The following is a 25,610-nucleotide window of genomic DNA, read 5'->3' on the forward strand; positions in this document are numbered from 1 at the left end:
TGTTTGTTGATTTTTTTTTTCCTATATCAACTACGAACCCAACACAATCCAACTCATTGATGATTGAATTGACTTGGTTTGGTTTTAGCGTTAAAATTAGGGATTGAAGATTCAACTCTAACTAAACACAACTATGAATAATGAACTCAAATGATTGAATTGAATTGAATTGATTTGAACATTAGGTCTATCAAATTCAGCATAACCCAATTTGATTGTACTTTAACAACAACCAAACTTTATCCTATAATTTTTAACGAACAACTATATTTCGATCTAAGTCATTAACCTATAAACTTTTTTTAATAGTTTTTCTTTTAACTTTTTAGGTCGGGATCTAATGATCTGACTATCCTCTATATAATCTACTCTCTTTATTATTAAATTTACAAGTTTTCCTTCTACATATCCAAATCACCTGAATCTATTTTTCACGGTCTTTTCTATAAGAAGAGTTGTAATTACGAGTGTATATGCCTTGTGTAGACGGTAATTGAAGAGTTGTAATCAAACGCCATATATATCAAGCTACTCCTCTCCTCTAGTTGCAGCTCTGACCCGAAAAGCATATGTATCTATTTTCTCGATGAAATGATATTGATGTCCCTCTTTTTCTTTACTTGTTATTTCTAGAGGGCAAGGAAAGTCAGGAATAGCATTTCAGTCCCTCAAACGGACGTTTACTAGTTCCCTTCTCTCAGAAATTGGTATTGTTTTGTGTCAACCATCAAGTTTTCTATTCATTTTTGACAATCTCTTCCTCCAAGTGCTAACATTTATATTGGACAGTGATTGATTCTATACGTCCCACTTACGTATTCATGGCCAACTCTCACAACTCGAAAGGTAATACTTTACGTGTAATTACTAATTCACCATCAAAGTTTTCTGGATTTACCTTTTGAAAGTTCATCTTTTCATATTTACTGCTCTTAGATACATTGAATAATTAATATATCCGGTCACATTTATAGGTTAGATGCATTAATTATTCAATGTATCTAAAAAAGTTGTTTTTTACTTATAAATGTGACCGGAGGGAGTAAATAATTGGGTCCTTATTTTGTATCAATAATTTGTAGTTATATTATTGGACTAAATATATTTTGAACCTGATCGCTGAATTTTCAAATGATTTGTAATGAAGACTTGCACTTTAAATAATTTGTGATTGAATCTCTAAATTCAAGAGCCTGATAACGTTTGTCAAAAAACGAAATGAAAAAAAAAAGAACCTAATAACAAATCATATTTTACGGAAACATAATAATGAACCATTGAAGAAAATCTTAATATGTGTCGGTCGTTTGATTTTTTGTTTTCCCATGTTGTGGTATCAAGTTTCTACTGATGTTTGGTGGTCATTAATCTCTATCGGTTAATCTATAGTGTAAGATGAGAGAGTTCTACATACGCGAGAGAGAGAGAGATCAATGTAATTAAGAAGCACAAATTCCTTATCACCCAATCAATTATTGATAGAGTTTGATATGATGAATCATGTGGGAAATCAATTTCAAAATTTCAGGATTCCAAACGATATAAGATCTTGGTTTCTTTTCTCAAAAAAGTATTTTTTTTTTTAACACACAAACCTTACTCGTCAACTAAACGTGCATTGGCAGCGGGCAAATATGACAGTTTTGGAGGGGGAGGCAATAGCCTTACTCGAGGCTCTTCACTTTGCTGATGCGAACAGATGAGACCGGGTTGTCTTCGAGTCCGACTCATCGTGCAAGCTCTATCGTCTCCATGTCAGGGTGATTCGAAATTCTATGCTATTGTTTCTGGTATTATTTATCAGTTATCTTTACATTCCAACTTCGAGGTGAAGTTTGTTAGGAGACAAGCAAAGATGGTTGCTCATAGTTTAGCTAGAGCGGCCTGTTCTTTGGCAAGTCACCGTATTTTTGATTCTTATCCTTCTTGTATTGAACATTGGATGATTAATGATAATAGTTAACTTTGTTTCGGTCAAAAAAAAAAACTAAACGTGCATTGGACTTAATATTAATTGGCTAAGTCCAAATTTAGTTGTGTAAAATGTAAATGCACTTGTGTTATTATAATTTTTTTTATTTTTTAGATTATAAATATTTTTCATATTATAGACCACATACATCATTAATTGAATGAAACTAAAAAGTCAAGTTTGCTTATATTTAAGAACGGAGGGAGTATCTGATTCATTTATATTATGGATTGGATACATAAATTATTTAATAAACCTAAATGGTGATGTTGACTTGCAATCTTCGATTGTCCTTATTTTTTTGTAGATAGACGAGATGACAAAGCCATCGTAAATTCACACACACAAAGTGGAGGTACTGAGGTTTGAACCCCAGTCATGACGTCTGACCTAACAATTTCGACATTTTTGTCAGTTGAGCTATGACTTATGAGACTGTCCTTATTTAAATGACTCATATAGGATTTTTAAAAATGAAAAAAATTAATAAACCTAAAAAATTGTTTTTCTTTTTTTGGCTTACCAGGGAAATTGGACGGTGTATTTTACACGGTTAGTTCCGAGTTCCGACCATTTGAATCGAGAGGGCATTCGAGGAGGACCCAAAAATCACCGCAACTGACTTTTTTTTTTTGAGAGAACCGCAACTGACTTTTATCAAGGTCAAATACATTCATCTAATAAAAAAATTGTGAAATCTAACTAGGTGTCATTTTCTGTCAAAAAAAAAAAAACTAGGTGTCATTTTTTAATTTTTAGTGGGCACATTTGCAACATGTCAGATTTAAAATCACACAACAAAAAAGTATTGCGTCACTTGCCTCTCAAGAAAAAAAGAAAAAGTGTTGCTTCACTTGTAATATAAAGTTTTTTTTTGGTAGTGACTTGTAATATAAAGTTTAAAGTAAACAATCTTTTTGAAGGATATTTTAAAGTAAACATTAGTTTTTTGTCGCATTCTTCATACCCTTTCAAACTTTTGTTTTGGTAAAGTTAGAGAAGATATAAACTAGTCACAAGTAGCCTTTGCCATAAAGTAGTCACAACTTCCGTATAAATATACTAAATTTTCCTCAAGTTCTTATAAAATTTTCAATCATTATTTTTGGTTTTTATTTTGAAGTTAGTTTTTGTATTTTTTGATGAAATTGTGAATAAATATGTAGAATATTTTTTATTCAAAAATATGAATTCTACATATGAGTTTACTATAAAGGAGGGACCAAAAGTTAAGATGAAAAACTTTTGAAGGACTAAAAGTTGAACAATTTTTTTAGAGGGACTAAAATGAAAAATTGACATATTTATAGGGACCACAAATATATTTAATCCTTAGATATATTCATAATAATGTTCTATAAAAGGTTATATCCATAATTTTCACCAATTAATTTAATTATGTTAATAATTATAAATGATTAATTTCCTAAAAAAATAAATGATTAATTATCATAAAATAAATTAAATGATTGATACTTTGTTATAATATTTATTTATTTTAACCCACTTGGGTTGGCCTAGTGGTATTGACTTGAGACCTAGGAGTGTGCTCCTCCCCGAGGTTTCAAGTTCGATTCTCTCTGGTGCAAATTTAGGTGGGCAAATTTAGTTTCTTCAAAAAATATTTTTTATTTTTTTTTTTTATGAAAGCTAGGGTGCAAAAAATATCACATGCTAATTAAGATATCTCAACTATGTTGACACAAAATTATTTAGTTTCTTTAAAAAATATTTTTTATTTTTTTTATGAAAGCTAGGGTGCAAAAAATATCACATGCTAATTAAGATATCTCAACTATGTTGACACAAAATTATCACCGATCATTTTTTTAAAAGGCCAAAGAAATTATATATTGAAATGAACAATCAAAGCATAGTAAGTGCTATAATTTAAATGTTATATAGTTAACAATAATAAAATAGACATCAAAACAACAACGACACTCAACCAAAAAGTAAAAAGTTGACAATCAAACTACAAGTACAATCACTCCCTAAACATCTAAGAAGTTGAATGCTCTATTTACAAAAATCATACGAAAATCCTTTAACTTTGGACGTAATCCAAGACCACACGAGAAGTTTAACTATGTCCAAGGTTGTAGATGTTGAATGATCATGTTGACCGAACACAACAAAATTAAGTTGCCTCCAAATTAACCAAATACATACCATCCAAATCTCATGAAAACATCCATTCACTTTCTTACCATGAGAAACCAAGCATATGAACTGAGCCACATGATAACAACTAGAATTTGTCATTACAACACTAAAGTTAAACCAAGACAAAACTTCCAACCATAATTTTTCGAAAATTAGACACTAAAAAAATAAATTCTTAGCCAATTCAATTAAACTACATTCAACAACGTACAAAGGTGATGCTAAATTTTGCATCCCTCTAAGAAATACTTACCTTTGATTGGTAGACGATTAAGTAATAACCTCCGAGCAAACAATAATATCTTTGTTGGAATCAAACTGTTCCAAGTAATACTAGTCATAAGATAATATGATATATTTCAGAGTTGCTGCCGTGTTTTTCTGGGTTTTTATGAAATGATGGAGATCAAGAACAAGAGGAATAGGAGGAGGAAGAAGAAAAGGAGGGAAAAAAAGAACTGGTGGTGGTTCACCGTAAGATATAACAAACTTGCATGATCCAACGATCATCTTTTTTAAGAGAAAGATCAAAGGATTAAAATTTAAAAAGTTAATAAGGTCTATGGTGGACCACCTACAATGTTGATACACTTTAGACATTTATGGTTAAAAATTGACGAAAGGAACCATTTTGGCAAACGAAGATAAAGTTAAGGGACAAAAACTAAACTTTTATTAATTAGGGAACCAAGATGAAACTTGAACATTATTTAAGGGACCTAATATGCAATTAACCCTATATTTCTTCAAAACTAAAAATCATCTCACAATCTTCTTTAGCAGAGAACAAACCATCGAGGAGTAAGAATACCAAATTCAATTGTCCTCCACATTATTCTGCAAATAATGTTAGATAATAAAACCTTAAACTCATCCAACAACTCAACCTTCCAAACAAATAAATTTCTTCTCCAACTTCAACAACCTCCCTTACCATTACCTAACAACATACCCTTCACATAAACATTTATCTCCAATGCTAAATTAAACAACCTGCTAAAGCATTCCTTTAATGCCTCCCTATCCAACAACGACACGTGCCAAAACAAAGTATTAGTACAATTCCCAATTTTCTTAGGAACATTATCCAGAAACCATCTCCCTCCATTCAACTCGCCACTTCTCTCAATAACATATATATTTCCACCAAACAGAATCCTTGCTTCCTCCCCACTTTCCCATCAAGAATCCAATATTTATGAGTCAAAACTTGGCACCAAAACCCCTCCTTCTCCCACCTTAACCTCCGACCCCGTTTCCCCAGAAGGCAACATCATTCCTTAACCTATAAATATCTTTCCACTTAACATTTCCAACATCCCAAAATATCTGATTAAAGTAACAAAAAAGAAAAAGCAGTACAACTTGGCGGGAATATATATACCACAAAACAGTATAGCTAAAATACTTGTATAATAAACTTATTATTATTAGTTCTTCTAAAAAATAATATTAATTAAATGTAATTTCATATACATGTTTGTTTCAATCCAACGTAAAAACGAAAGTGGCTTATTCTATAAGAACAATTAGGTTGGTACTTGCAGACACAATTCGATGTGTAGGTGGATAGGTTTGAATCGAAGATTCTTCATACGTTTAGTGTGTTATGATCGTCACTAGACTATTTAACAAAAAACCTGAAGTGACCCTTGCGGTAAAGCCCACTCTCAAAAAAGTAAATTTATTTAAATTTTAGGACTGTATTTAAATTCATGACCGATAATTAAGCTGGAAGATGCTTGAACCATCTCATCAAAGTGCTCTTGTGTAGCAAACGAGTACTTTAATATTTCTACTTACCGTATAAATGTATTATTAAAAAAATAAAAAGTGAATCAGGTGACACAAGTAATTCTCATATATATTTGGAGTTCGTTTGATTTGATAAAAAACAAGGAATTGGACTGAGCAACTTTTTTTATACCTTGTTTAATTTAGAAACTAGTCTTATAGCGTTTGTCCTGGATTGTTTTGTCAAGTGTGTGCTTTTTTGCAAATCAAGCATACCGGGTTAAGAAGTCTAAAAAAGAAATTTTATGTTGTAAATGATGCATTCAATACATTGAAACTTTTAAAAAGTAACTTTTTTTACTTAAAATTTACAATTATTTCCATTTTTGTATCCTTGTTAGCAAGACCCATATTTAAATCATAGACCGTTGTTAATTTCAACTCTAAAACTATTATTTTGAAACAAACCTCAAAGTCCTTTTTTTACATCATCAAACCGCTTAGGTTGCATTGGCTACAACTTTTTAAAATAATTTTTATGGTGTTTCATCTTTAGTCATAACTTTTTAAAAGAGAAGTTTTTAAAGGAAATTTCAAATTAAAATTTGGTTTAAAAAGCTTCTCATAAACGTCATTCCAAACATTGCATTCTTGTGCTACGACTTTTTTGGATAGTAAAATTTTAAAAAATGCTTAAAATGAGAAGATATTTCGAATTACTTCTCATAAAAATTATTTTTGAGAGATGTCTTTTTAAAAAACATGTAATTTTGATTATGTTAAATTTCCAACAATGAATATTGCAACATTGAAAAAAATATGTGTCCAACGACAGTTAGCTGCCGATGAACAATTTCCCAATAATTATAAGGACAATGAGTTTTTGTAGAAAAAAGATGACAATCCAACTATACCAATGTGATTTTCTGATTTTTAAAGATCTTGCCAATACTATTCAAATTCAAATAACAAAAGTCCTCGTGAGCTTAACTCAGTTGGTAAGGGCAATGCATAATATAAGCGGGTTCAAACTCGGCCACCACAAAAAAAAATTCAAACAACAAAAGTAAAAATGAAAGTGAAAAACTCTTGCTATTCAAAAAAAGAAGGAAAATGCTATTTCTCTAGAAAAATAGCATCAAGAATTTTTTAAGACACAGTTGGAAAGTTTTAATTGCATGATTTATTTGTTCAATTCTTATTTTTCAGCCACACCTCCTTAAATTATGGTAAATAGTGCATTGTGATTGATCGCTCTTTATTCTTGAAAAATTCTTGATATTATTTTTCTAAAGATATAGCATTGCTAAAAAAAGAAAGTGAAAAACTCGTTATGAACGCAATAAGCAATTGAAAAGTCCAAAATTACCAAGCATAAAATAGGAAGGCCCCCACCATACAACGCGTTTAATAATTAATAATTTGGCGAAGATTTGACAAAGATATTTTTCTATTTTTCCAATTTGTTACCTCATGGCTTTTGTGTGTGAGCGTGACAGTGCCAGCTTCCACAATCATTCTTTTCCCTTCCAAATACACTTGCTATAAATTCCCCTATTTCCCAATGTAACTCTCCAACACAAACCTCGTTTTCGTTTCCACACACGGTTTCTTCTTTTGTCACATGTCTCAAACCTTTTACGTTCCTCAATCTTGTTTCATAGTAACTTTTGATCTTCATTCCCAACCTAAACTTCAATTATTCATCTCTTACCACCTCCCAATAATTTGATCCGTCTATTTCGTTACATAAACAAATCTCAGAAAATATTTCCGAAAAATTCTCTTGACAAAATCAAACACAACCCTTTCTTTCTTATTTCATTTGATTCTTTCAAAGTTGTCACGAACTATTTGTGCCAAATAATCGCAATGGGTGTGAAGGGTTTCGTCGAAGGAGGCATAGCTTCCATCATTGCAGGGTGTTCAACACACCCTCTTGATCTCATCAAGGTTCGAATGCAGCTTCAAGGAGAGAATAGTACTCCTACAACCAATATCCGACCAGCATTAGCATTCCAACCCGGTTCGGTTCATCGGTCACCGGCCGTGACGGCCCAACCGCCCCGTGTTGGGCCGATCGCCGTTGGTGTTAAGCTAGTCCAACAGGAAGGTGTAGCAGCACTTTTTTCCGGTGTCTCTGCCACCGTTCTCCGGCAGTGTCTCTATTCCACCACTCGTATGGGACTCTATGATATGATGAAGAAAAAATGGTCTGATCCTATCTCCGGTACTTTGCCGTTGACAAGCAAGATTGGAGCGGGGCTGCTCGCCGGTGGGATTGGCGCGGCGGTCGGGAATCCGGCTGATGTGGCAATGGTTAGGATGCAGGCCGACGGAAGACTTCCGTCGGCCCAGAGAAGAAACTATAAATCCGTTGTCGACGCCATCACCAGGATGGCGAAAGACGAGGGAGTTACTAGCCTATGGCGCGGTTCATCTCTGACAGTGAACCGCGCCATGTTAGTTACCGCGTCACAACTGGCATCCTATGATGAGTTTAAGGAAAAGATTTTGAAAAATGGTTGGATGAAGGATGGGCTTGGGACCCATGTGACAGCTAGTTTTTCCGCGGGTTTTGTGGCGGCGGTTGCGTCGAATCCGGTGGATGTGATTAAGACTAGGGTGATGAATATGAAGGTGGAGGCCGGATCGCCTCCACCTTACTCCGGCGCCATTGATTGTGCTTTGAAGACTGTTCGTGCTGAGGGTCCTATGGCTCTTTATAAGGGTTTCATTCCTACAATTACAAGGCAGGGACCGTTTACCGTTGTGTTGTTTGTTACATTGGAACAGGTTCGTAAGTTGCTTAAGGATTTCTAAGTTAGATGGATGATGAAGAATTATGTTTCAAACAACCTTGATAATGCTCTTTTAGTCAGATTTTTATTTTTAGATTTAATTAAGGTTAAGATATTATGTTATTTAGTTTAGTGATTCCAATAGTGTGTTACCGATTGTGATTTTGAATCGAGGACCTAGTATTGTGCTTAGAATTTGGATTATGAGAAATTATTACTATAGTTTTTAAGTTTTAATTTTGAGATTCTGAAGTTCTTTACTTTTACGTGGGAAAATGTTATCACTAGCTTCTTAATTAATTATTTTTTTACAAAATGTTATCCTTTTTTTCTCCATAAGATTGCAAGTGAAGATACAATATTGATAGCTAAGGATGATTAAGTGTGACAGTTTAGATGCAGATAAATTCAAGAAAAAGTGAAGAAAGAAAAGAATGTGATTCTGCTTAGGAGTTAAGTTCCAATTTCATTCAAGAAAGGAAGCACAATTGTAAATTTTGGTCCCCTTCGTTGAAAATGCCTTTTTAAAAGTAGATGGTATGATTACGTTTGGAAATTTGTCTAATGGATCGATCTCAACAATTTTCATGTTTAGGCTCATGATTCATGTTTGTCATATCAGCTGAATTTTATGACCATCATATTCATTCTTCAGTTTTCTTTTACTTCAGAAGGGTCTTGCAAAAAACTACACAACCAGCAATTGTGTCTTGAACTAACAAAAAGTTGCTTAAATTTTTCTTCAGCAATTTTCTGATGAAAAATCAAAGTCAAAGTTTCAAATATAGGAGATTGGAGATTAGGGGAATGAAAGTAGGAGTTAGAAGAGTGATTCAATATGACTTTTTAGAATGACAATTGCATATTTGACTTTGTTTTGGATTAAGACCTTTTCAAGACAAATTTCTTTAGTCCAATTTTTTTTTCCAAAGAAAAAAGATTCCGACTTAGAGCACCAAGTGGCATATATTCACAAGGTAAAATTTTCTCATTGCCTTCAATAGAATATCCCAAATGAGATACAATGATGTTAGTGACACGAACCTTAGAAAGAACAGCTATTTCAGCTTCAAAATTCTTCCAAGTTGTTGCCAATAACTCCACGCTCCACTCTCTTTACTGCTATTTTGGTTCCATCTTCTAATAAATGACCTTTGTAAGTACAGTTCCAAACCCGTCATGGCCTAGCTCATTTTTCCATGCAAAATCTGGTACTCTTGTGTACGTACTACTTGCATAGATCAAGATATCCCAAATTTGGATTGAGATTCCCTGCTATAAAAAAGCAAAGCACGCTGTTTTGCATCTTAGCCGTCAATTATAGATCGTACGATTGAAATTAACTTAGTAGTCAAATCATTCTAAGCAATCTTGACCACACGATTTAGATCGGACGGTCCGAAACTGTTAAATTTTTGGTTGAGTAAAGATCTAAATTGTTCTTTCACTGTATCATTTTGATGATCTATTTTTATAAAATGATTAAATAAGTTTTTGGTTCCTATAAATATATCAAATTTTATTATTTTTCAATTTATTTTTTTCCTTCAAACAATGATGTTTCAAATGTTTTTAATCAACATTTTTGGTCTTTGCTTTTAAGCAAGTTATGTGTATTATTTGAAATTTTAAACTATTTTTTACATTTATGTTTAGTACATTAGATCATCCCCAATGGGTGACGCTTAACTCATTAAGAATTGGTATGAGAAAATCTATTTGGTATGGAGCAAAAGTGCTCTCTCTCTCTCTCTCTCTCTCTCTCTCTCTCTCTCTACCTCCCTCCCTCCCTCCCTCCCTCCCTCTCTCTCTCTCTCTCTCTCTCTCTCTCTCTCTCTCTCTCTCTCTCTCTCTCTCTCTCTCTCTCTCTCTCTCTCTCTCTCTCTCTCTCTGGGGGTCCTGATGATACCTCATATGTCGTTATTTTTGGTATATTTTTGAGTAACTTTAGTATGCGTTTGAAGACAATATGGAGGATTTTTATATAAGTTTCTTATGGTTTAGATAAATTTCTCATGGTTTAAGGGACAATTTGTATTATTTTGATTTGAGTCGTTGTAATTTTGTTTCTTCCCCAACCATACAACTCATAGGTGTTTTGAGTCATTTTTATTGATAAATTATTTTGATTTGAGTCGTTGTAATTTTGTTTCTTCCCCAACCATACAACTCATAGGTGTTTTGAGTCATTTTTATTGATAAATTGTGTAAGTCGGCAAATAAGACATCTCATGGAAGTTATGAAAGACAAGGAATGAAGACTAGTGACAATTCAGAAGACTTTGAAGATAATACAAGTTGGGAAAATTATGTCCTATGTCCAAAGAACATGTCAAAAAAGGAAAACACTCAAAGAACAGAGAAAACCGACATTTTCCGCACATGTACACTGAAACCATGTGCCCCAGGCACATAGCTACCAGAGCATGGTCCACACGCCTTCCCACCATGAGCGAGAAAAAAATCAGTTAAATGCTTATTTTCACTTGCGGATCGGAGGAAAAAACCAATAGTTTTAATGCAAACCCAGTTGGAAATATGCCTATAAATAGAACTCATTTCACTTAGAAATATTCATTTGAAACTTGGCCGTTCAAGGTGAAGCAAGCTACCGAACGGAGCATCAAGAGGAGTCTCAAACCTCCACTTTTGTTCTAGAATATATTTTGCTATTCTTTGGTTATGTATTTTGTTATGATGGGTAACTAAACATCTTTTGATTAGGGGTCTAAGATGATTGTCTATTTATTTGTTGGATTTTATAAATGCAAGTTAATTATTCAGTTATGTTATGAGTTATATTTTATTTTCTAAGATGAGTTATATTTTATTTTCATATGTTTCATATGAAGTGACACACTTAGACCGTGAATCGATCTTAGGTTACATGTTTGTAGACTGGAGTCTTGCTTAAACTAGAATCGTTACATGTGAATTTTATCAAAGAATCTTTAATTTACTAGGGATTCTAAGTGTATGATGGTTATGTTCTAAGACGTCTATGCAATGTGAATCATTTAGATGACAATTTAAGATCCACACATTTGTCTTGTGTCAATTACTTGTGAGAGTGTAAGTCTCCAATTTAATAACGACACCCATGTCTATGTATCCTACATGAGTGATGACCCTTAACTGATAATGCACATATGACCTTTAAAGTTATGAGAAGCAACATGACATCTACAGGTATAATCGAGTCCCACGATGTTATGACCAAGTTTATATAATCCTCATGACATAATTTCCTACTACTGAGCATCCTATTTTGGGTGCTTAAGTGAGTTCTCAATGTCCACGTCATTCATATTATCGTAGTACTTAATTAGAACCAGCATTTTCCAATCCCACACCTAATAAACATGCGTGCAAATATTCATTCAAAAAGATAAAATGTATACTCCCTCTGACCTCTATTATAAGAAAAGTCAACTTTTAGATCCATTGAATAATCGTATTATAGATCAGATATATCAATTAATATAAAAAGTGGTTTTCTTTTTATACAGGGAAATGAGATAATATTAAATAGGACACCAATAATTTTAAATCATTGCATTTCGACAACATTTATTTATTTTATTATAATTGATTAAATGGGGGCCGTGAAAAGTGAAAAACGAAAGTCATCTATAGTCACCTTTCTCCATAGACATCCAAGTTTTTTACTCTACAACATGGTGTCTATTTAGTATGGTGCTAAATTGGTGAAGAAACCACCATTGTGGACGGTCTTGTGTGTGTGTGTGTGTGTCTATATATATATATATATATATATATATATATATATATATATATATTTCTTGCAAGAGTTTAAAATTTTACAACAAGGGAATAATTAAATATGAACTTTTAAGTTTTTGGTGCTTAAAAACTCATATTTAATTCATATTTTGTTTAAAAATTTAAAACTTTACATGAGTTGATTTTAAAAACAGAAACTAAAAATGATGACTAAAAACATTTAAAGGACAATTATTTAAAGATTTTTTTTAGAGGAACTCAAAATAAAATATGATATGTTTATAGGGATTATTAGCTTATTTAACCGTTTATAAAATGTCAATGTGCATCACTTCTTAGAAATTGGTATAAAATGTCAATGTGCATCACTTCTTAGAAATTTAGTCCAATTAGGGGTATTACTTTTCCCACCTTATGAAACTCTCGCGCGCCCTATTTTTTTCTTACAAAATGCCCTTGAGATCGTCCTAATTTTAAAATCCGAACTGGTGTTTTCCTTTGTTATAGGGTGAAAAAAAAATGAGTTTTTCACCAATTCGGATTTTGTAATCCGGAAAAATCCGAAAATCTCAAAAAATAGGACGCTATTGATTTTTTCAGATTATAGAATCCGAACACCCCTTAAACACCTTTTTTTTTCATGGTGCTGATGCAATCCGAATTACGTAATCCAGACAGCACCACCACCAATTCTGAACAAGTTTGGAACATGGATAGTCATTTTAAGAACAATACTAATCTTCCTAGCTTTCATCCTAGTGTTTTTATGATCAAGACTCTCAGAAGGGACTTTTTACGGGACTCCGCCCTCAAAATCCAAAATTCCAGACCATTTTTTCATGGTGCTAATGCAATCCGAATTACGTAATCCAGACAGTATCAGCACCAATTCTGAACATGTTTGTAACATTGATAGTCATTTTAAGGACAATATTAATCTTCCTAACTCTCATCCTTGTGTTTTTATGATTTTATTTGACATGAATAGACCATTTTTTTGGTTGTTTTTAAAAGCAAAATTCAAAATTGCTGAAATGGGGAGAGATTATGATTGCTGATTATACATAAGCATAGTCCGGATTATGAAATCCGAAAACGTCCAAATTATGAAATCCAAACTGCAAAGGGGCATTTTTGGAAATTTTACAGGGTGCGCAAGAAGACACCAGGGTGGGAAAAGTAATATTCCCCAATTAGTCATTCTCTTGATGTGAAATATTTTGCCATGTCATATTGATGTTTGGAATTAGACAATATGAAGATGGATCCGGAAATTAAATAGGAAGATATTTGATGTACACCCTATAAGAGGTATATACACCTTGAAACAAAGAAGAAAATGAGAGTCACGTGATAGAGATAATAGAGTAATGATTTTTGTACAACTATTTTGTGACAACTTTTTATTCTCTCCTTTGAAATTGACCCTCGATTTATTAAAAAAAATACTTGCATATATATTAAGTAGGGGAAATAGTCATTTTCGTCCCTAAACATGTAACGAGTAACCACAATAGTCTCTCAGTGCATTGAAATTTCAAAATAGTTCCTGATTGTGCACTCCTTTGATCAAAATAGTCCCCGACGTTAAAATATTCTTTGTATGTTGATAATAACTATTTTCTTATAGAGACTGATATGATGGTAAGTATATTAAAAGACTGATATGGTAATATTTTTTGTTGAAGAAGCTAAACTAGCCACACAAATTAGCACCGAGGAGAATCGAATTTGAGACCTTGAGATGAACACACTCCAAAGTCTTAACCCAACACCACCAGGCCAAACCAAGTGGGAGAATCAAACCTGATATGACAATATTAACAGAACATTTTAATATTATGACTATTTTGACTAATGTAGTACATAATCAAAAACTATTTTAGAATTTAGATACACTGAAAGACTATTATGACTATTTGTTACACATTCATGAACGAAAATGATATTTATCCTATTAAGTATCAAAAGAAATAAAACAACATACATATATAAGTTAAACATTTAACTTGAGTAAGGGTGGCAAAAGAATCCGCACCCGTGGATATCCGTGGTTAAAATCTGTCACGGACACGGAGCAGATACCTTAATGGATATCCATGGATAAAATAAACAGATATTTTAACTACCCACTAATTAATGGATACAGATGCAGATTTAATGGTATCCACACCCGCTGATATCCATACCCGCTATTAAACCGAATAAATTACATAAATAACCTTAATACCTTTCAACTTTCTAACTCGTAAGCAAACAACATTGATCCTGTGAATGTTATTAGTTATTACACAACTGTTCAAACATATATTACACTCCTTTAGAAGGAAGTGAAAGTGGCCAGTATTGTTGAAGCAAGAAGCTTTGTTTTTGTTGAATGTGATGAGCTTTATCTATGTTTTTGTTAAATCAAAGAACTTTAATTTTATTAAATGTAAGAAACTTTATTATTGTTTTTGTTGAGTCAATGATGTTTGTTGTTATTATAATGTATGTGGTTGTTATTTATTGTTTTTGTTTTTAAATTTCAATTAAAAAAATTAACAATTTTTTATTTATTTTTTTATTTATAAATGTTATGATATCTGTATAAATCCGTTGATACCTCAAAATCCATGGATTATCCGCTAAACGGATATACACATATATAGATAGGGTACGAATTTCATATTTATCCAACGGAGCGGATATAAATATCACACTATCCGTATCCATGGATATCCATTTACATCCCTAAACTTGAGTTATAAATTAAGGTGGCTTGGTGGTTGGAAACGTGGAATAAAGTTGCGAGTCATACTCGGCATAGTTCAAATTCAAACAATTACTTACACTTTTCTTTTATAATTTTGTTTAACTTGCACTACAATTTTTTTCCATGATTGTTTTTTTTTACAACAATAAACGATATTCACTCATTCAAATTGATAGAGTACATCAATACAATACAAATCCAAAGTCGCTTAAAACAAAAAAGATGATTCTGCGAACAAACTCACAACATCCATGTTAATAACATAAAACGGCAAAGTACATATGCCTACAAATATGACTATATTTAAGTCTTCGGAATACTCATATCTCAAGATCTGCAGCGTTGACGGCGCAAAAGTCATTGATCGGTTATGCACTTGCTCAAAGCTAATCTTTTAGGCTGAATCAAATAAACACCCGCACTAAGACGGGAAATCAAAAAACATTGCACAAGGACGGAAAATAATCAAAACAAACATAGTCACGACGAAATCACAAAAACAATTGAAAGAAAACTAAAAATATGTGGAAACCACTTATTTAATTTGGATAAAGAAAAACAACTCGGAGGGGTGATTCTGGGTCAAAATTGACCCTAAATCGCCCCTCTTCGATAAACAATAAGAAGAAAGGGCTGACGGCTAGGGTTGACGTACTCGATTTCAGTGAAAAAAAATATAGTTTTAATACTCAAAAAAATTAATTTATTTATTTCATTTTTCTATGTTGACGTATTCGTATGAAAGCGAGTACGTCAGCTATGTGTATTTCTTTCATTTTATCTGACCACCTATGCCATGTGAAAGTTCCTTGACAGTACTGAATCAAACAAAATTCTATGTTAGATGCTTACTTTATCAATGGAACAAATTAGGGAAACTTTTATTTTTTTGGTACAAATAAACGTCGGTAGCCGGTGGTTTAAAATACTGACGTTATGCACCAATAACTTGCGCTAGACTCAAGTTATAGAAATTAAGGAATAAAGATAAGAATATTACTCTACTAAAGTTTTAGGATGTGTATTTTCCCAAAGTAGTTTTAGAAAAATAAAAAAGAAAAAACGAAAATAATTTGTTAACATCAATCATATAAATTAATAATACAAACACCCACATATATTTGTGTGTATTTTGTTAGAATTTTATTTGTTAATTATCAACTTTTAGAGTGTATTCTACTTTGGAGGAATCATTAGAACATAATTTTCAATATGTAATTTTGTCATCTAAAAATTATAATTACTAGATTTTATTTATAATATTATAAATTTAGGTATCATGAAAACTCACCATCCCCCTATTATGTTGAACTCTATATAAATGATCTTTGTGTTCTCTATAACAATGCAATCAAAGCTCTCTCTCTCTCTCTCTCTCTCTCTCTCTCTCTCTCTCTCTCTCTCTCTCTCTCTCTCTCTCTCTCTCTCCCCCTCCCTCCCTCCCTCCCTCCCTTTTGCCTTCCGTATATTGATTTTGCGAAGAGTTCTTATAGAAGCCTCATGCTATCTTTCCAACAATATTCATTCAAATACTATATATGTTTGTATTATATAATTGATTATGGTGATATGTTCTGAACGGAGTAGACAAACTATGGCTTCATTTTTCCAAGGTCGATACTATATGTATAACGATTACAAGTTTTTCCTATTTTTCTATCACTAATTGCATACATATTTTTTTGCTTTTCTCTCCAATTCAATGTTTTGTATTTTTTTCTTTCTCAATTAGATCCATGGCGAGATAACAAAACGAAGTTCACGGACTATCATGTCAGGCTCAACCACATGAAATTCATCACCATTATCTCATATTTTTGCGTCGTCTATGATCTTTGCACCTTTGTTCGTTTTATGAATGTTCGACATAAATCTCAAACGAGTGTGATTTCTTTGATTAAGCATGAGTACACCTGTAAGCACAAAAGAAGGTATTTTTTTATTTAAGAAATTATTAGTTAATGTTATGCATAGTCACCTTCATATAGTTTATTTTTAGGAGTATATCTATAAGATTTCTATCTATTTTGAATTACTAATTGTTTTTATTTACAAATTTGTTTTGAGCGCTATCATATTTTGAGGAGTAATTATAACAAATTTTAGTATTGATGTTTCATGTCTTCTAAATCAACTGTACTAAAAAAAATTGTTTTGCAAGTGCATGCCTAAATTTAATTTTTTTTTTTTGAGGGGCCTAAAGTTAACTTGTTTCATGTAAGAGAAGTAGACCAGAATAGTGTTTTTATAATTTTTTGTTTTAATTTGTTCCATGTAAATACATTTTAATTAAAAATAGTCCATAAAACAAGTGCTCGCCAATGAAGGTTGGTTTGATTATTGAATAATTAATTGGTAAACTTATATGTTTTGACTCTTATGCAGATGTTGTTGAAAATTACCAAGAGATGGGTTGGATAAATTTGGTTAAGGATATAATATTGGAGCTAAGCTTGGCATAGGATGAATGGTTGCTCCACATGCAGGAAAATTATACGCTGCCATATTATATCTCAGACAATATGTCTTTCTAATTTGTCATTAATTTGTACGCAAGTTAATGCAGCATAGCTATAGAGGGATTACTATGACAGTATGACTTACTATAGCATTTATACTAAGTATTTATCTTATAAAAGTTATGCATAACATAAAAGTTGTTGAAAGTGTATTTTAAATCTAATTCAATATGTACTTGAAGGAGTTAAAGAAATGTGAAGAGTTACTACCAAGAATAATCATATTTTTTACTTTTTTAATAATAAAGGCAAAATTTATTAATAAGAAAAATAAAGTACAAAGACAATGGGAGGACATCCAAAAACCCACTTCAAAAAGTAAAAATCCTATAAAATAGTTGTGTTCGAAGACTTGATATGATGGACAAGGCAGTTTTACCAACCGGCGAGTTTGGGCATATGCCCATACTTAACCCATTATTACTTAACCCCTACTTTCTTTGTATCACCACAAGAAATTTACAAGAAATATGAATTTTAGTGACAGCTGAAATCCGTCACTATAAGGTTAATTTCCGTAGCTAAATCCGTTTGTCATTGTCAAATAGATGTCACTGCATGTTTTTCCACCTTTACCTATGGACAAAACCGTAGGTAATTCTAAGGATACCATTTTAAAAACATTAAGGACCTCTGCCTACGGTTGCGGCTGTCACTAAAACTTATCATATTTTTTTTTTTTATATTTTGTAATCTACTATAAATTCTAAAAATGAATAATTCATAAAGTTACCACTAAAATTTGTTTAATCAATATCATTGGAATTTGAAATTGATTACCGTAATAAATTTTTAGAATAAATTCTTGAAGTGACTTAATTAGAATAATTCTCCCTAACTATGAACTATTAATACCATTCACCCAAACCAATACTCAATACTCACATAAATAGTCAGTACTCAAAGAAATCAAAATCTATATATACTCCATTGCTCATTTAATTTATGGTAACAAAATTTGAATCACTATTCATAATAGCTTATTACACAAAATGACCCACTATCAAGTTACAACTTACAATCACTTCATACCTAAAAAAACTTACAACCACTTCTACAACATGGCATAATAAATCAGATTTTAACTTCTAATTTGTGGATCTTCAACAATATCGGGTGCACCAAAGTTATAACCAACATCAACAAAAATTGAAAGTCCACCAGTTGTCAAGCCCTGTCAATAAGCTAATAAAATAATCTTATAAGTCCGTGAGAAGGAATTGATACCAACAAGATCAACGATGTGTGGTTCAATGACTTGATGATATGTTACACCGAGCGGGAGATATTCAAGTCACTTGATGATGTTGATATTATTCGAACATTCACCTCAAAGAGGTCTCGGAAAGGGCATCTACCTCCTAATTTAATTTAGCACACTATTGGCAGGTTATATTTCATCTTTCTTATTTCAAATTGTACTTTTTTTTGATAAAATGACGAACATATTTTACTTCGATTTATGACTATTTATATATTATGTCACATGTGAATTTACAGTTAAAATTTTGTCCAGACTCTATAAAATTCCTGACTCCGCCACTGATGAGGGATCCTAAAAAAATGAATCACTTGACAAGAAGCTAAGGTGTGAAAATGCTTATAAAGGAGGGATTGATATTGTCAGAAAATTTACGCCTAGTCTTCTTGCAAAGGAGTGCAAGCATCAATGATAACTTTTAAAGCACCTTATAAGAGAAAGCACAAATGGAAAAATAAATGGAAAAGGTTTATAAACTTGGAACAAGAGACACTAATACCATGTGCGAAGTATACCGATGCTCTTCTTGCAAAGAAGAAAAAGAAGAGAACTATTGACTACAAGTTGAAATATCCACCCTGTCTTGGGCCTTGGTTCGTCAAGCTCGAGACGTTAAACATGCTCTTATGGGGAGGTAACCCTTGAGTCTAGTCTTTTCTTTTAATTTTAATATCGAGTCGATTTTTAATTTATGTTGAGTCTTAGACATAAATCATGTGATAACTTATTGCTTATAACATTTCATTGATAATAAAAATATTTATACAGCAAGGTACATCAGAATAAATAATAGGACTAGATGATAATGTGACAACCCCAACAAGAGTGTGAATGACCTCATTTCTTTATTGCCTATTCAAATTTATTCTTGGTTTCCCCAATTCTAAATTCACAATTTGGGTGAATCCTAACATTTATTATTGAAATCCCTAATTTTCTACATGCATAACCAAATAATCAATCATTACTTTCAAATCAGCCCCTTCTTAATTTTGTCAAAGGATTCACATACAATCTAAACCCTAAGCTTGAATATAAAACCTAATCAAAGAACTCACTTTTGTTATAATGAGATGAGATGAGATAAACTTGATGAGTATGACAATTGCTCTTTCTAGTTTCTGGAAATCTAATGCTTAATTCCATTGATTCTCTAGTTTCCTTCTTGTTCTTTAACTCTTAGGCTTTGTTTGGAAGTTTGGAGGGGAGGGGAGGGGAGGGTTTTGGAAAAAAGAAAGGAGCAAGTGGAAGAAATAGAAGACATTGGGAGGAGAGGGCTTTGGAGATTAATTTTTTACTCATAATAAAAAATCCCCCTCATTTGGGGGAACTCAAAAATTGTATTGGGGGAGGCTTTTGGGAGGTTATGGAGGGTTTATATGAATTTTTCAGATCCAATCTATGTTGTTATTATATTATTAAAATTAAAAGTATATTAATTATAAATATTAGTTTATCATTCTCTAAAAAACTGTTTTTTCAAAAAATGTGAATTTTTTTTTTCCATTTTTCTATATATTTCCAACCCCCCAAAACCCTCCCCTCCCTTCCCCTCCAAACTCCCAACCAAAGCCTTAATCTTCTTCAAACTTGCAGCCTCCCATCTCCATCCTTTTACAATTTCTAACATTTTCTTCTCAGGCAACTACCAACATTAATATCAGAACACGTACACATTTTCTCTCAAAGCATTAAAAATCGGAAAATGATATATGGTACGACAATAAATTTGTTGGAATCACATGAATGCGTGTAAGTGTTTTCCTTGATTTTCTACGTACCTATCCAAAACATAGCTTCATGTGATAGAGGAAATGTTGATCACGCTCTAGAAAGTCACAATCTTTGGAATAATCACCATTACCATTAGAGTGCACGTTGATTGGGCCTGCTGCTGTTAGATGAAACCACCAATCTTGTTGCTAGAGCAAACTACTCACCACTATTGAATGTTCCCTCCTTTGGTTCAATTCGGTTAGCTCCATACCTGAAACGGTTCGGTTCAGTTTTCCCGAACCATTTCAAAATTTCGGTTCGGTTCGGTTCGGTTTTTTAGGTTAACCGAACCATGCCCACCCCTGTTACATACTGTACTTGTGCTTCTAACATTTATAAAAATAAATGGAAGATGTCATTTGGAAAGAGATAGACACAAAAAATAAGTGGTGGATCCCAACATTAAGTGGGTCCCACCATCATTAATTATTTTTTACTTTTTGTATGTCTTTATCTCTCTAAATGGAACAAATTGAAGAAGTTATAAATGGAGAGGATCCTAACCCTAGTTAGACACAGTGAGAAAGTTACCACTGAGTATGATGACAAACAATGATGATTTACAGAAGAAGCGGCAAGTTTGTACTGTCCAAAACATCATTTTTTTAGCCCAAGTAAGAGAGAACCGTGTACTCCCTCCGGTCCTAAATATAAGCAAATTTGACTTTTTACATTCATTCAATTAATGATGTATGTGGTCCATAATATGAACCACATACATCATTAATTGAATGAACCTAAAAAGTGAAATTTGCTTATATTTAGGACCGGAGGGAGTATGTAACATATGTACAGTGGAAAATAACACATTTGAGCATTCGTCGAAATTCGTTGTCTAATATGTCGTGCTAAATAACACTTCTCTTAAAAACCATGCAATTTCCTATATTCCACTCCCAAATGCCATCATTAAATGAGGATTCCTAAGAAGTTAAATTTGAATGGTCCATAATATAAACCACATACATCATTAATTGAATGAACCTAAAAAGTTAAATTTGCTTATATTTAGGACCGGAGGGAGTAATCACTACATCTTCTCGTCAGAAAAACTTTTCCTATGAATCTTTGCAGACACCAAGGTGACTTTATTACTTTGTTCACCATTTTCAAATTCAATCTCCGCATTTTTCATTTCCCCACAGTACATACTCCTCCGGTCTCAAATGTAAGAAACAAAAAAATAAAATTGATGGCCTCAAATATAAGAAAAAGTATAGTAAAATGAACGTATTAAATGCCACTATTCCAAGTTTACCCTCATTAAAACCACTTCATTAATGTCTTTACTACTCCAAGACAAGAGTAAAATTAGAAAAATATTACTTTTTATAATGACTTAAATGTGGTCAATCCACTTTCTTAATATGTGTGCATTTTTTTTTGTTTCTTACATTTGAGACCGGAGGGAGTATATCTCTATGGAGTACTCCCTCCGATCACTATTATAAGCAAAAATTGACTTTTTAAGTTCATTCAATAAATGATGTATGTGGTCTATATATAGACTACATACATCATTTATTGAATGAATTTAAAAAGTGAACTTTTGCTTATAATAGTGACCGGAGGGAGTACTCCTATTTAGTTTCTTTAGTCTCCACCCTTTCATTTGCCTTAAACTTCTTTATTGTTCCATCGCTCTCTGTTTGGTTCATACATCAACATGAAAACGACCATCATTGTAATCCGAACACCACAAACGACATTATCTGATATGGTGACTTTCCTTCTTCTTCGATTTCTTCTTTATATTCTTACTTTTGTTCTGTGTTTGCTTCTATTGCTTTGGTATGATGATTGAAATAGTGTTTTGTAGATAGATCTTGGGCTTTGTGGCTGTAACAGTGAATTTGGACAAGGTTTGTGGTCTATTTCCTTAGATTTATTCGTGGTCTAATTCCATACATAAGTCTAAGGTTTTCTACCTCTCCTTGTCGACTTCTTACAATTAAAGTTTACAAATAAAATTGATTGATGCTTACACTTGAGACTCTGAGAGTGGTAAATTAAGTTAAGCTCAATTGACTTCCAAACAGTTACGAAATTCTAGGATTGAAAGTTTGCATAAAATTTTCAAAGTGTTTGTGCGATATAAATTTTAAGGCAAATGTTAACTTGTGCCCTCAAGGGCACATGTTAAGGAACTCATTATAGAAATATATGCATCAAAAGCCGTGTAGTCAACTTCTAAAAAGTTAAAATATCATGTTTTCCAATGCAAAGTTTCTCTTTTTGGATTCCTTAACATGTGCCCTTAGGGCACAAGTTAACATGACCCAAATTTTAATAGAGTTTTGACACAATTTGAATACGTGAAGTCTCTTAATTTCTTCAAATGCTCAAAGTCATAGGATAAATGAATAGAGCCTTTGTTTGAAGAATTGTCGGCACATCGATCTTCTTAGAGAAGCTTTGATCAAAGTTTGAATGTTTTGCTTCTTTTGGAATGATCTGTTGCATTCTCTTTGGCTTGAGAAACCATTGTCTGTTTCTGCACGTGTTCAGAATAAGACAAAATTTCTGCAGAACTTGGACAATGGCGTCTCTTAAAAAAACACAAAACTGGTTAGAGCTCATTAGAGTGTTGACCGTTGACTGTGTCTATCAGAGTCTGCTCCCATAGAGTTCAAGTCTTGATACATTATGATCAGAGCTTTGACTTTTGTTGACCTTATTCAAATCATAGTTTTGTCATCAGAGCTTTCTTATAGGGTACCAAATACGTTCCGTTGCATTTAGAGCTTGGTGTTTGAGAATCAGAATATTGACTTCAGAGTTAGAATTTAATTTTATGGTCCTAGATACTTGAAAAAACATCAGGGTACCCAATTGTTCTTTCATAAATTGTTATCATCAAAACTTTAGAAATATTATTTTGAAACCCACTTTGGTTAAACATAGCTATCTTAGTATTCCTACATCCGCCTCTCTAAAACGATGATAAATGTTTAACGTCTCTCCATATCAACATTGAGTATTCTAACCAGCTTATATCTAGGCCGATGTTAGTTTCTAATATCTCCAATTCAGTTCGATCGCCAAGAAAACCTTTTTTTTCAGCTTGTCAAATTAAACCCATGCCACTAACATGGACGATGTAACACCCTATTTCCCAACGATAATTATTAAATAATAAGAATATATTTAATAGTAAGGATGTTACAAAACTCAACATTATATCACAGAATAACGATAAAATGTTTTCTTTTAAAATAAATCCATTGGAGAAGAAGACAGTTATTCACTGATCACATTAATAACTTCATACTTGTCATTCAATAATCATAAATAGGAAAATAACAAAGTTTTCAAGATTCAACTCAAACTGCAATTAAAAATTAAATCGTCATCCCCAACCCTAGTGTTACAATATCAGAGCTCGTAGCGACTACATACTTATTCAATTACTAATAACAGAACTAAACGGAGGGCATCTCCTCATCTCCACCTTCTAAAACGTCCCATAGATACTCCTTGTCAACTTGAGTATCTGTACTCAAGGTACAACCACCATACATAAAACAACACAACAAAATAAGGGGTGAGAAATCCTACCATAACATAATAATAGGGAAAAACACGCATATTAAATAAATATCAAAATAATATAATCTCCACCATATCTTCACTCTCAACGGTTATTATGCATAATCTCTTCTTTTCATAGATCACTACAACACATCATTTTCACACTTACTGGACTTTCACTGCATATTTTGCCAGAGGTATGTTAATGGACTTTCACTGCATAATTTGCCAGAGGTATGTTAATGGACTTTCACTGCATAATTTGCCAGAGGTATGTTACTGGACTTTCACTACATAACAATGCAAGACATCATGCTCTATACTCTACATGGACGCATAGAATTAAAATCAACAAGTATTACAAGTATACACTCATCACATAATCCACATACTAATGCAAGATTTCACTAAAATGCACGACTCTAATGCAAGCACACAAAACATCATAACCATTCCCATCATCATCATAGATAAATATCATCACTCTCATCATCGTCATAAATTAACCATCACCACTCTCATCATCACAACAACATAAACATCGTTATTCTCATCAGTATTATAATATAAACTCATCATTTCCCATCATAGTAATTTCTTTACATATATATAATATTACTCGTCATCACTCTCTGTCATAGTTCTAGGAGTCCTCATCATTACTTTCTATTATCCGCTTATATCACCACCTTATCTTTTCATTAATCCACACCTTACACATGACTCATTCTATGCCAACATCCATTTATTTTATTTTATTATTCATCTCACAGACGTACTCTATTCTCTCATCTATTCAAGGCCCTCTATATACTTTATTCCCTGATATCATATCCTATTTCTCATTCCCAGTCTCAAGATGTTTTCTTATTCATTATCATTACATAAAACTTCCCTTCCCTACATAACTAGGCTCTCCCTCACCATTGCCATTAACTCTTTCATACTTATTCTTCCCATTAAAGAAACTTTATATCTTATTTCCTCGTTCTCACATTCGTTGTCATCTATACAATGATCATTCTCCTAACTTTAACTTCGTTCTATTTTAAAGTTATTATCTCATCTTATCGTTACTTTTGACTTCAACAACTTTCCTCACTAAAACTTCATTGTAATTTTTAAGGAGTTATTCTCTCGATACCAGTCGTTATATTTATCATCAAACATTATAACTATTACCTCTTATCTTATTTTCTATACATCTTGTTCTCTTCTAATGGATCCCCGTCTTATTCATCGATATCATCATTCATATTATCTTTCACCACTAAATGCACAACTCCTTATCTTCCTTTACCTTTCGTCTTAACGACCCTCTCATCGCCTACGATCATCTAAATTCGACTTC

General features: G+C 32.5%; 1 protein-coding gene and 1 long non-coding RNA gene across 2 annotated transcripts; both read left to right on the forward strand.

Moving 5' to 3' along the window:
- The first annotated feature begins 7,448 nt into the window (after positions 1–7,448).
- On the forward strand, positions 7,449–8,910 carry LOC146900239 (mitochondrial uncoupling protein 5-like). Its single transcript, XM_085733940.1, has one exon. It carries the CDS (start codon positions 7,745–7,747, stop codon positions 8,693–8,695), a length of 951 nt encoding a protein of 316 aa, XP_085590066.1. The 5' UTR covers positions 7,449–7,744; the 3' UTR covers positions 8,696–8,910.
- A 7,607-nt stretch (positions 8,911–16,517) lies between these two features.
- On the forward strand, positions 16,518–17,915 carry LOC146900240 (uncharacterized). Its single transcript, XR_015022323.1, has 3 exons — positions 16,518–16,785; positions 16,905–17,103; positions 17,558–17,915. It is a non-coding gene; the product is annotated as an uncharacterized LOC146900240 (long non-coding RNA).
- The last annotated feature ends 7,695 nt before the right edge of the window (positions 17,916–25,610 follow it).

The sequence above is a fragment of the Medicago sativa genome, chromosome 8 (assembly GCF_051527215.1).
Source record: "Medicago sativa cultivar Bolivia chromosome 8, Bolivia_mono, whole genome shotgun sequence".
NCBI classification, from domain to species: Eukaryota; Viridiplantae; Streptophyta; class Magnoliopsida; order Fabales; family Fabaceae; genus Medicago; species Medicago sativa.